The 12531-nt window shown below is 45.0% G+C and overlaps 1 protein-coding gene across 2 annotated transcripts in view; it reads right to left on the bottom strand.

The window, feature by feature from the left end:
• Positions 1-12531, bottom strand: part of PLCG2 (phospholipase C gamma 2) — a 99020-nt gene that overhangs the window by 4259 nt on the left and 82230 nt on the right. The window contains exons 29-32 of one of the 2 annotated variants that reach the window (XM_075939997.2): positions 10518-10632; positions 8596-8763; positions 7615-7703; positions 344-528 (exon numbers count right to left, since the gene is read on the bottom strand). In XM_075939997.2, coding sequence (XP_075796112.2) covers positions 344-528; positions 7615-7703; positions 8596-8763; positions 10518-10632 — 557 coding nt within the window. Of the gene's footprint in view, positions 1-343; positions 529-7614; positions 7704-8595; positions 8764-10517; positions 10633-12531 lie in introns of those variants that run through there. The other variant, XR_012906659.2, reaches the window with a different exon arrangement.

Here is a 12531-nt window from a genome sequence, read left to right as displayed (position 1 = left end):
GGTGCAGCCCCAGAACTGTTCTGGTCCCACATGTTCTATCTGTTTAACAATGTAGTCTTTATGGTGAGCACTTTATCTGGCTGTTTAATCTGGATGGTAGGGAAGGGTCTAAGCTGCAAAGATTGTGGCATTCAGGGTGTCGTGGGGAACAAAGATTTATTGATGTGTGCTGCTGGAGTCTGGTTCAGTGGCAGCTCAAACTCACTGGAAGGAAGTGTGGCTTCTGGTTCAAGTCAAATGAACTAGAAAGTATAAACCTGATGTCTTTGTGCCATACTGGACCCCTTAAATATGAGAATTATTTTGGGGATTCCCCAGGGAAGATAAAGAGGATTAAACCTACCTCCTGTTGCATGTCTCTTGGTACAGTTGTAATTGGTTCTCATTCACACTGAATTCTTTTAGTAAAGCATCTCTGTTAGGGTTCCTTAAGTTCTGATGGGTGTCATACAAGAACAGCTGGTTGTTCAGTTCTGCTTGGCGCTTCCGAAGCTGCCGACACGATGAATAAAGCTCTTCTTCGCTTTCCTTCAAGAGGAAAAGAACACCAGAAATCAATTCAATGTCTTACACAAGCTATTCTTCCTAGATTTTTTTCTAAGAGGTGGTTTGTAAATTCATTTTTATAACACACATCTGAGGAAAAAAAAACCAGAAAAAAATTGAAAAAAAAGATGACATAAAAATTAGCTTTGTGATCATCACTGTGATCAGCGAGAAATAAATAAATTACAGAGAAAGCATTCCATCGAGTTTTTACATATACTGAAGAAAGAAGGGGAGGAGGCTAGTGTAACGACTGCAGTTATCTTCTAACAGTCTTAAAACACTGGAATGAAATTCTTATTTTCAGGGTTACATCTGATATGCAAACACCACCAAGGACGGGGCTTACTACTAAGTCACATTGCTTTCAGTGGAGTTTCTTATTATATTGCAAAGAAAAGGTCAGATCCTGCAAACAAGAAGTATTAAATGGGACCATCTGTGGGAAGGGCAGATCCTTCACTGGTGTAAACGGTCATAGCTGCAGTGAAGTGAACAGAGCTATGACAGGTTATACAGACAGTCCCCAGGTTACGTACAAGATAGGGACTGTAGGTTTGTTCTTAAGTTGAATCTGTATGTAAGTCGGAACTGGCGTCAGCCGCTGCTGAAACTGATCAGTTTCAACCCCGGCTGAATCTGGATGCCAGTTCTGACTTACATACAGATTCAACTTAAGAAACCCAGGCGTCCCCAAGTCAGCTGCTGCTGAAACTGATCAGCGGCTGATTCCAGGAAGCCTGGGGCAGAGCAACTCTGACCCGGGCTTCCTGTAGTCAGCTGCTGGTCAGTTTCAGCAGCGGCTGACTTGGGGACGCCTGGGGCAGAGCAGCTGGGGTGCTGCTGGGTTGCTCCAGTAGCGCGGCTCCTCGGCGCTACTGGAGCAACTCAGCAGCACCCCAGCTGCTCTGCCCCAGGCGTCCTGATTCAGCCGCTGCTGAAACTGACCAGCAGCGGCTGAATCAGGACGCCTGGGGCAGAGCAGCTGGGGTGCTGCCGGGTTGGTCCGTAGCGGCGCTGTGGGACCAACCCGGAAGCCCCCAGCTGCTCTACCACAGGGGTAGGCAAGAAAAGCCTGGTCTGCTCGGGGGGGGGGAGCACTAGCTGCACCCCCCCCCCCAGCAGACCAGGGAGACAGAGAGCAAAGCCGCGGAGCGCGCCCGCAGCGGGACAGCCCAAGCGCGCCCGGGCTGTCCCGCTGCGGGCGTGCTCCAAGGCTTTGCTCCCCGTCTCCCTGCCGACCAGGGAGACGGGGAGCAAAGCCGCTGGACCCCCCCCAGCAGACCAGGGACACCAGAGCAAAGCCGCCCAGGCGGCGGGAGTCCCGCTGCCTGGGCGGCTTTGCTCCAGGGCAAACGAGCAAAGCCGCCCAGGCGGCGGCTTGGCTCGGGTGTCCCAGGTCTGCTGGGAGGGGGGGGGGTCCAGCGGCTTTGCTGGACCCCCCCAGCAGACCAGGGGGACAGGAGCAAAGCCGCCCAGGCGGCGGGATTCCCGCCGCCTGGGCGGCTTTGCTCTGGTGTCCCTGGTCTGCTGGGGGGGGGGGGTCCAGCGGCTTTGCTGGACCCCCCCAGCAGACCAGGGAGACCGGGAGAAGCTTTTCTCGCCCCGGAGGACACGGGTGGCAACCCGCCGCCCGTGAGCTCCTGGGCGAGAAAAGCCCCGTTCTTAAAAAAGGCGGATCCGACATAAGTTGGATCAACGTAAGTCGGGGACTGCCTGTACCAGCAGAGCATCTGCCCTTTAGGGTATGTCTACACCACTGCCAGGAATGAGCCTCTCTATCCAAGCAGACATATTTGGCTAATAGAATGCAACCTAGTATACTAAAAATAGAAGCAGAGATTGCTGCTCCAGCAAAGACTCAGACTAGCCATGCAAGTTCACATACAGGTGGGCTTGAAGCTTCAACCTGCCACTCAAGCCACTAAGTCCACATTGTTATTTTTAGCACATTAGCCCAGGGGTTTTCAAACTCTGGGTCACGGCTTGAAAGGGCAAACCAACAGTTGACTGTGAGATGCTTTGCTTACCTGTGCCTCCGCAGGTACAGGGGATCACAGCATTCCTGGCCAGTGGGAAGCAATGTCCTGATGTGCACCACTTCCCACAGCTCCCATTGGCCGGGAACAGTGATCCATGTCCAATGGTTGCTGCGATTACCTATAGCTGCAGAGGTGCAGGTAAACAAAGCTAATGGTGTCTCATGGCCAGCTAGTGATTTGCCCTTACATGCTGCAACCCAGAGTCTGAAACCTCTTGCATTAGCCTGAGTCATGCTGTAGCGGGTCTGTCTAATGGGATTGAGAGACTCTGTTTCGGCTGCAGGGTAAAGCCTTTTCTTTTAATTTGTATTTGCATGTCATCTTGTATAAAAAGGGCTGTCAAAACTCTTCAGAAATGAACAGGAAACCACATAACTATTAATGGCCTATTTTAAAACATTATGTAGTTTTCCTTCTTTGTAAGTCTTGAACAGACTGGGATCTTACTTTCCACACTAATATCACAACATCCCACATCAAAAAGAATCATGTGACCAATAAACAGAAGACACTGTGCAGCAGATGTACGAATAATCAAGCCCCTTTTATTCCTCAGCCACTGACTCCCCAGATGCCAAGTTAACAAACTCTAAAATAATGGCAAGTGCTCTGTTACGCACACGCACACACACAGGGCACCCAGGGCTGGGCTAAATGTGGCCCAAGGGCCAGATCTGGCCCACTTAACACTTAGATCTGGCCCATGGACTGTATCTGGTCTCTATTTATATCCTGCTGCTTGTGCCAGCAAATTTCCAGGCAGTGGTTCAGGCAGCAGGATCCTATTTGAATGGCTCAAACTCATGGTTGTGGTGCTACCCCGGTGCTACCCCGGCAAGGGCTGCAAACTCCTTAAATAGCCTCAGCAACCCCGGAAGGCTGCCTGGCAACACAGTAGCAGTGGGGCCAGGAGCTGGCCTTTGCTGTGTTTTTAATTCAAAGCCTATGGTCCCAGACAACACTGGGGGGAGGCTCGTCCCCAACCCCACCTCTTCCACCCCAGACCCTGCCTCTTCCAGGGGTGGAGCCAGCTTGTGACCATGTATCAAATTTCATTAAGTGACCCCCCTGCAAAAATTATTGGCCACCCCTGCACTGTAGCTAAAACCCTGCTGCAGCTCCCTCTTTGAGGACATCAAGGAGCTGAATCACATCCTCTCTGTTCTGCAATACAAATTATGGAATAAAGTAGGGATATAAAAGGGTAACCGATTATCTGATAAACATTGCCTTACCAGAATGCTTACTAGTGTAACCAGTTAACTGGCATCTGGCTGGAGCAGTTCCCAGCCATGTAGTGTCACTGGGTGGGGGGCAGGGCCAGTCCTAACCAATTGGCTCACCTGTAGGATTGCCAGATAGTTGGAAAAAAAATACCGGACAAAAATTTGTCAAGCAAAAAAAAAAAAAAAGGGTGAGGGAGTAACCAGGGAAACCCGGGGCAAGGATTCAGAAGGTCCGGCCGAAATGCGGTCGCAGTCCGCCCCTAAGACTAGCTCTGTCGGCGGCCCCTTGAAAATTGCCTGGGTCACCCACCCCTAAGACTGGCTCTGGTCGGGGGCATTGCTCCAGTTTGGCAGGGCTCACCATGCTGCTGTGACCACAGAGCCATGGGCAGGGGCTGCTCCAGTGGCTCCCTGCCTGCAATGCAGCTAGCCAGTCAACCTGTCAGACATATCGTTTAATCATTTAATATTATTAACCAGTTAACCATATGGTGTAATGGGTTAACATTTTAAAAACAGGATTTTACGTCCCTAGAATAAAGGCTCTGATTTTTCAAGACCCATCTCGCCTCCTTCAGCCATAAACAAGGACATGCAAATGGCCAATTGCTAATCTTTTAGACATCTACATGCTCTCATTTGTTCTAACAAATAATTGTATCCACCAATGCTAATTTCAGAAGTGTCCACTTTAATCTGTATGTTACAAACACAAGTACTAGCTAAACTGACTGTAATCCGAGAATGCTTCAAAAACAGTCAAACATTTTCTCAGCAAGTAAATCAGATTTGCAAGCAAATAAGACATGCTTCTAAATTTTAAAACTTTCTTAATACACTTGCCTTTCTAGAATATACTGAAATATTCCAGGTAATTTCAGTAGGAATTGGATATGGGCTGACATGACAATTTATACACCTTTACATTTTTGCATCTCTCTGTCTCAACAAATTTCAAAACCATCTGCAAGCCCTTTCATAATTTTACATTTTCTTTCCAAGTGTATGCAGATGGGCTTTCTGAATAAACAGACCTGTTATTAAATTATAACATTTTATGGAGGAATTTTTTTAAGCAGCCTAACAGATGGACAAGGTCTTGATCTTTTTTATGATACTTCTAAATTTGTTTGGCAAAGGTTCTAAAAGTTTTATGACCGTGACAAGTCTTTGTTCACTACAGGCTGTCAAAAAATCTTCAAAATGTCTCCAAACACTGCATCATCACCTTGATGTTTCATCATTGTAAATAGACATTTCCACTACATCTTAATTTTGGCTTAAGCAGTATGTGGGGGTGCAGAAGGCAGGAACCTGCCCGAGGCTGCCACTGGATAGCTGGCTGGGAACAGCCTAGGTAAGTGCCTCCCTGCCAAAGTCTGCACTTGGCACCCTGCCTCCTCCCTCCCAACTCCCTGCCCCAGTTCACAAATCAAACCCTCTGCACCCCCTCCTACACCCATACCCTTCCCAGACTCTGCACCCTAAACCCCTGCCCCAAGTGGCAAGTCTCTTCCAGATCGCACCCCCCTCTTCCAAGTCAGAGTCATCTTCTGCACCCCAATCCCTTGTCCTAGGTCACAATCCAAATCCCTGCAACCATAGGTCACAATCCGCTCTGAGACCCTGCATCCCCTCCTACAGGTTAGAATACTATTCTGCACCCATGCCCGCTCCTGAACACTGCACCCCCTCCTGCAGTCCAATTCCCTTTCCCAGGTCCCAACCTTCATCCAAACTCTCTCCCAGACCCCATACTCCCTGCTGCACCTCAATCACCTACCCCAAGCTCCCTTTGGCACCCAACCCACATCTCAGACCCTGTACCCTCTCCAATGAAAAGTGCAGCCCCTGACCACTTACCACATTTTTGGAGTGCCCCCCCATCAAAAATTATTGCCCACCCCTGATCTATCCCTCTATGCAAGGCTCATCCCCATGGGATTTGAGCCCTTACATGTTTCAAAACTTTTAAAAAGATAGACATTATATTTATATGCATCAGTCTCATATTTTCCCCTTTTGTGGCCATTCACTTTTGGCCCCTTTCGTTCCATAGAACCTTTCCTTCCCCTTTATGATCCTGCATTCCCACGTTCTCATTTCCCTTCAGATCCCCTCACTGCAATTCCTCTTTACTCTCCCTTCTCCAGCAGGTAATGGAAAGCTACAATGTCTGCCAAGAAGCTGTGACAGGATTACATACAAGTCAGTGTGCAATGGCATCCCATGAGACTTTCTACACAACGTGGAAGAGCTGGGATGGGAACTACCCTTTTCCAAAGCTGCTGCTTCACCAGGGAAACGGAGCAGGACTGTGAAAACAATCCTTTCCATTTCAGTGTCTATGTAGCTGCAGGGCTAAATCCCTCCAGAGACCTAATGACTTACTGTTGAGAAGCACACAGTGGTTTGCTATAAGAAATGCAATAACCTGATTCTGATGTCAGTTACAGAAGCCTCTGTCTAGAGTCACTCTATCAACTCTAGTGGGCTTACACCAACGTAAAGCAGAAACGGAGTATTTTTTCCTCTGAAATTTGCAGTATATGGGAGATCACGCCGGGGCCGCATCATCAAGCCTGGAGAATTGTGACTTGAGAATTTGGAGGGTGGAGAGTATGCTGACTAAACATGATTGCTGTAGTTTAAAGTACTGTAGCAACACCTTCAAGTGTCAATAATAATTGTTTATGGCTCACCCAGCTATCTGACTGATTCCATGACTGAGGATGTGTAATAATTGTTTTTCCAAGAAGGGGGTTAAGTGCAAACAAAATGTGAGTGGTTCAAACAGATGTGCTGTGAAGACTTAAATGAGTCAGCTTTATCTGCAGTGGGATCTAGCGCTGGGTCTCTGATTTTTTTCTGAAACACTGGCCATTACTGCCTTCACTTTTGCTCTTTGGAAAAGCTCTGTCCTTTTCCAGAGACTGATTCTAGAGGGAATATATTCTATCCTGAGTATCTATTGCCAAGTGAGATGTCAATATTACTGAGTTTCACCTTTAAGAGGGGCAAACTAGCTTGAGAGAGACTCTTTGCTACTGCCGAAGAATTAAATTCTAGACACTTTCATTCCAATCAAGGAGGCCAGCAGCAGAGTTGCTGCATGAACAGAATGTTCTTAAAAAGTGAGAGACAACATCCCCACACAGTGAGCATCTGAAATCAGGTTAATAAACATTCAGGAACCAGTGTGAAAGACTTCAGGGCAGTGGCGAGCAACCTGCAGTCCCTGGGCCGCATGCAGCCCATCGGGGATCTACATGTGGCACGCAAGACATAGTGTTTACTGTTACTAGGAGGAGGGTTGCCAGATTCTGCTGGTTTTTGACTATGTCGTTTTTTTCCTACCAATATCACTAAAGTGACACGCACGTAAAGCGACGGCATGTGAAGTGAGGCATGTGCTGACTGCACACCACATTGGCAGCAAGAGCCATGTGCTCCCTCTGCAAACAATCAGAGTGCTGCTATGGTTCAATCAGCACACCCCGCAAATACTAGGTACCCGTGTGCAGTAAGCAAAATTGCCCTTTTCTGGGAGACCGTTTTGGTTACGACAATCTTGCGGCCCACTCAGATGAAGGAGGCCACTCATGCAGCCCAAGGTCACTCATGCAGCCCACTCACTAGCCTAGGTTGCCCATTGCTGCTTTAGGGTCGTACGTCATCAGCCACAGGACAATAAGCTGAATTGTCACCTCTTGGTTACTACAAAGAGCTCACTGACACATTCCCTGGGTGTAGTGGAAGTGGTGACGAAAGTGTAACACAGGAAGTAGTTTTGCACTTACCAGAACTTGCTGCATTTCACAGAATACCAGGAGGGAAGCCAGCTCTATATCTTCACTGTAACCATTTTTGAGAGGAATTGACCTAAAACCTGGGGAGAGGATGCAGAGAGGTAATTAAAGCAAAGAAGGGAGGGTTGCTTGGAATTGGGGACAAGCATGTAGGGGACTGGGAGGATCTTTCTACTCCACTCACTTGCTCCATCTTTTGAGCAGGCAAAGCTTTGAAATTTATAAAGAAGCAGCCAGCAAAGATGGAGTAATGAAGTTTTCCCAAAGCCTTGTTAATCATACCAGGCCTGGAGAAATCAGAAGTTAACTCAAGGGATGCCCACATTTTGATCTGCTAAAAAGCAAAAGCAGAACCCAAGATAGCAGAAGAGTCTAAAGAAGTGATCTCTCCAGAACTCATTCTGAGCACACAATCAAATTAACTAAATCACAGTAATCATTCCATAATCAAATCATGAGAAGGTAGGCACAAACACTGCAGCACTGACACTGGTCCCTTTCCAGAATAAACCTGTAACTGGGTATTGAGGAGGCTGGAGAACATCAATCTTTTTTGTCAACGGCTCTCTCCTAATCCAGAGGGTCAGATTTAAATCCATCTGTTTCAGCCAAGAATGCAGGAACGGTCTTTACTTTCCACTGTGAAACCGACCATACTGCTATGGTATGTAGTTCCATACCCATTTTCTAGTTGCTGATACAACTTGATCTATGTAACTCTTTCTTATTGCGAAAAGAATGAAAAACAATTTGGTGGTAGGTGATTAATTTAAAAGATTATTTCCAATACACCTAACATCCTAGATCAGAGTGAGAGAATGGCATTTTCACCTTAAAGAAGCTATCTCCCAGGGTATGTTTTAGCAGGATGGGCACTTTACTCCTTAAATTTTGAAACCAAATGCACATTACTGACAGATCTAAAGAGCATGTTTCTTGCTTAACCCAGTATGACACCCTATTGAGCTTTACCTGATTTGATTCCTTTTATGGGAAAAGTGGCATGTGCTAAGAAGTTGGGATCACTGAACATATCTTCTTCATAAACAACAAAACGCAGAAATGCTAAGTTAGGATCATAAATTTCAAACTTCACTTGCTCCGGACAGGGTGCCCAAACTGGGTTAAGTCCATTGTCATCTGGAACAAAAGGAAAACTTTTGTGTTATGATGCAATCGCTCCCCTTTCGTGTACATACAAGTGTGTATATCCAAGGGCATATACTGGGATTAGACACAAAGACTGAAATTCCTTATCCCTCCTGTTTTTATATGCCCACTCAAGAAGTTCTTGGGGGAAAGGGGAAAAATTGATTTAAAAAAAAAAAACCCTAGATTTAAATACATTTGCTCATATTTAAAATATTTATATAAAAAACCTCCCAGGAGATCTATTTTTAAAAGGTGAACTGCTTGCCAGGCAGTATTGAAAAACAAGCCCTAGGTCTGAGCATAAAAACAGACACTAGCGTGAAATATACTAAGTAGACGGATATGAAACTATCTAGTTTGCATACCCATTGCAGAAGTTTTTTGGGGTCATCTGCATGTGTTCTGGTGGCTGAAAATCTGGTTTTGAAGGTTGATCACCAGTTCAATATATAAAGATCAAACTACTCTCCTATGGGGAATACTGTGGTTTCCCTAGAGGTGCTGCTCCCTACTGAACATTCTGCATTCATTCCACTCGCCGAGTTCTGCAGTGTGGATAACTAGAAATAAGGTTTTATCTGTCCCAAAGAAGCATCAATGCCTCTGAAAATGTCAAATCAGGCAATAAAATAGACAGCTAATCAGATGGCTTAAAGTAAGAAAAAACATAAAGAAGCAGCAGCCTCACATTTAAATCCTTACCCCCATTGGACTTTGGGTGAAAATGTCCCACACAGATACAGGTATTAAATGAACTTCATTTGCACACACAGCTCCCATTCTCAAGGGGATATTTCCTTGATATTGTTGGGTTCTGGATCAAGATGATAGGGCTTTGCATTCTCTATTGCTGTACTACCACATTTCTTGTCCAATATATATCCAAAGAAATTATCTAATATTTGAACTCAAACCTAAATAATAATAGTCTCATGACCTTAGAACTTTTCTGCTTGAAGTGCCCCTTCAGAAAGAGACATGGTCGGTTAGGGAATATCTTTTATTGGACCAACTTCTGCTGTTGAAAACCACAAGCTTTCAAATTACACAGAGCCTAGAACACCACATAGAGCATCTTCGGAGACGCCTTCAACTTACCAAGCAATTTTAAAATATGGAAATTACAAATAGCCAGAAACTTAACAGAAATGAAGTTTATTGTGAACCTAACACTTGCATGTTTCTTTGCCTAAATTTGACACATAGTGAAGGTTCTAAAATTAACTGGTTCTGGGGCAAGCTCTAGAGTACTAATCCATGCATCATCACTTAAGAGCAATAAAGCTTCCTTATGCTCTTATCCTTCTGGTATACAATGTTTCTAAATTACAGATAAAGGAAAAGATTATGTCACAGAGGTCATGGATTCTGGGACTTGCAGAGATCTCCATGAGATTTTCTGCTTCAGCCCTACAGTGACAGGCATGAGGTACTAGATTCCCCCCCTCTCCGCCCAGAAAGGCTCCCCCGTCCCATTTTCTTCCCAGTCCTACCTCCGTCAAACCCCCTCTTCATTATTTCTAGTAAAAGTCAGACAAGCCATGGGCTTCTGTGAATTTTTGTTCATTAACTTTTATTAAAATAACCACAACAAAATATTAACCTTTGTTATAGATATCATGCATGATAATAGTTTTAATGTTTGTTATAAATATCGTGTAAGATGAAAGTCCCCTATCAATTTTATTTAGTACACTGGAAGTGTAACTCTACTCCACCCAGAAGGTTGTGCAGATACTCACTCACAACAGTTGTCTTGAACTTGCTATTATCACATTCAGCCCCACAAATTTCCACCTCTACAAATGGACAGGCAATGCTTCTGCCAGGTTTAGGCAGATGGCGAGCACCTAAAACCTATAAAGGGACAATAGATTATACCAATATTTGAAAAGGAAACTTGGCATTTTAATTTATGTACTGCTACTGGATTACAGAACTATTAAACAGTGCCACTGAAAAAGACATTTTTTTCCTCAAATAGTCCACAAGAAAACACACACATGCAATTTCTCTCCAATATATTATACAGAGATACATAATCTGTTTATGTGTGTGTATATAGAAATAGCATAGAATCATAGAACACTAGAGCTGGAAGGGACCTTCAGAGGTCACCAAGTCCAGTCTCCTGCCCTCACGACAGGACCAAGCACCATTCTAGAACATCCCTGATAGATGTCTATCTAACCTGCTCTTAAATATCTCCAGAGATGGAAATTCCACATCCTCCCTAGGCAATTTATTCCAGTGTTTAACCACCCTGACAATTAGGAAGTTTTTCCTAATGTCCAACCTAAACCTTCCTTGCTGCAGTTTAAGCCCATTGCTTCCTGTCCTATCATCAGATGCCAAGGAGAACAATTGTACTCCCTCCTCCTTGTAACACTCTTTTAATTACTTGAAAGCTGTTATCATGTCCCTTCTCAGTCTTCTCTTTTCCAAAGTAAACAAACCCAGTTCTTTCAGTCTTCCATCATTCATAGGTCATGTTTCCTATACCTTTCATCAATACGATGTTTTGCCCATGTGAAAAAAAAAACCTCTTAGCACCCTTCCATTAAGGAGATCTAGCACCTGTACGCTTCCAAGCAGTGACTTGACATTTGTTATGGGGTTGCCCTGATGACAGGGAAGTGCCCACTGACATGCCCGTGAAAATACATGCAAATCTATCCAACTTTTAAGCCTCCAGGGGAAAAAGAATCACATATCCTCAATTAAATTCTCCAGTGATTCTGTCTGTACTGGGCCTAGCAACCAGACTGTGCATGTGCCTTCCCTACAGTGCGAGCAAAGGGTTGCAGGACTTTACTTGCAATGGCTTTTCCCAGCTGCTGAGGACCACTGTGGTACCAGAAACAGAAACTGAGAGCAGGGAGGCTGTACTTCCAGTGCTCTTGATACTCTCCTGCAGGTAACATGAGGTAGGAGTGGGACGGTGCCTGACTCAAATACAGAGGAATGAAAAGTGGATTAAGGGAAAGAGAGGGTGAATGATGTTCTGAGAATGAATCAGCATTCTTGTAGTGAAAGAGGTGGCTCTCAGTAGCTCTCCTGCCTCAATTATTACACTCTTAAGGAATGAGATGAGGGACTGCAGAAACAGAAAGGTCTCGTGGTTAAGGAAACTGAGTGTCATTCTAGGTAATTGGATTCTATACCTTCCTGTGCCACTGAGTGTCTACGTGATTCTAAGCAAGTCAAATGCAATCACAGTTGGCCACTAATTGGGTGTTCTTCATTTTCTCCATGATCAACAGGAGAATGCTTGGGGTTTGATTTGCAAAAGTGCTGAGTGCTCACAACTGCAACTGATTTGACTGGAACTGTGCTTTGGGAATATGAAGTGCCATAAAATTCTCAGTATTCTGACAAATCAGGGCCTAGGTGTCTCAAGATTGACACTCAAGTCAGTGGATCCTTTTGACAATCCTGACCTTAATCTCTGTGCTTCAGTTCCCCTACCTAAATTCACAAGGGAGTTGAGAGGATTAATTCACGTTTGTGAGCCCTCAGCTACCATGATGAAAACACTTCAGAAACACCTAAAAGGAAATTAACAAGTCTGTTTTCAGTATAGGGTTTGTATGGTACATGCTAATAAGACCTGGGGTCACATACTGAATGAAGAGGGGGAAATGAACATTGAATAAATACCCATTCATTGAATGAGGTGAGATTCAGTGGGGGGAAACAGTATGTGACTATATAATTTAAGACAGTACCACAATGTATAAACACAAAGGGGCTGAG

This window comes from Pelodiscus sinensis, chromosome 12 (assembly GCF_052426305.1).
Source record: "Pelodiscus sinensis isolate ZL-2025 chromosome 12, ASM5242630v1, whole genome shotgun sequence".
NCBI lineage: Eukaryota > Metazoa > Chordata > Testudines > Trionychidae > Pelodiscus > Pelodiscus sinensis.
The sequence above is the reverse complement of the archived record's forward strand: the minus strand, read 5'-3'. Positions and strand labels throughout refer to the sequence as shown.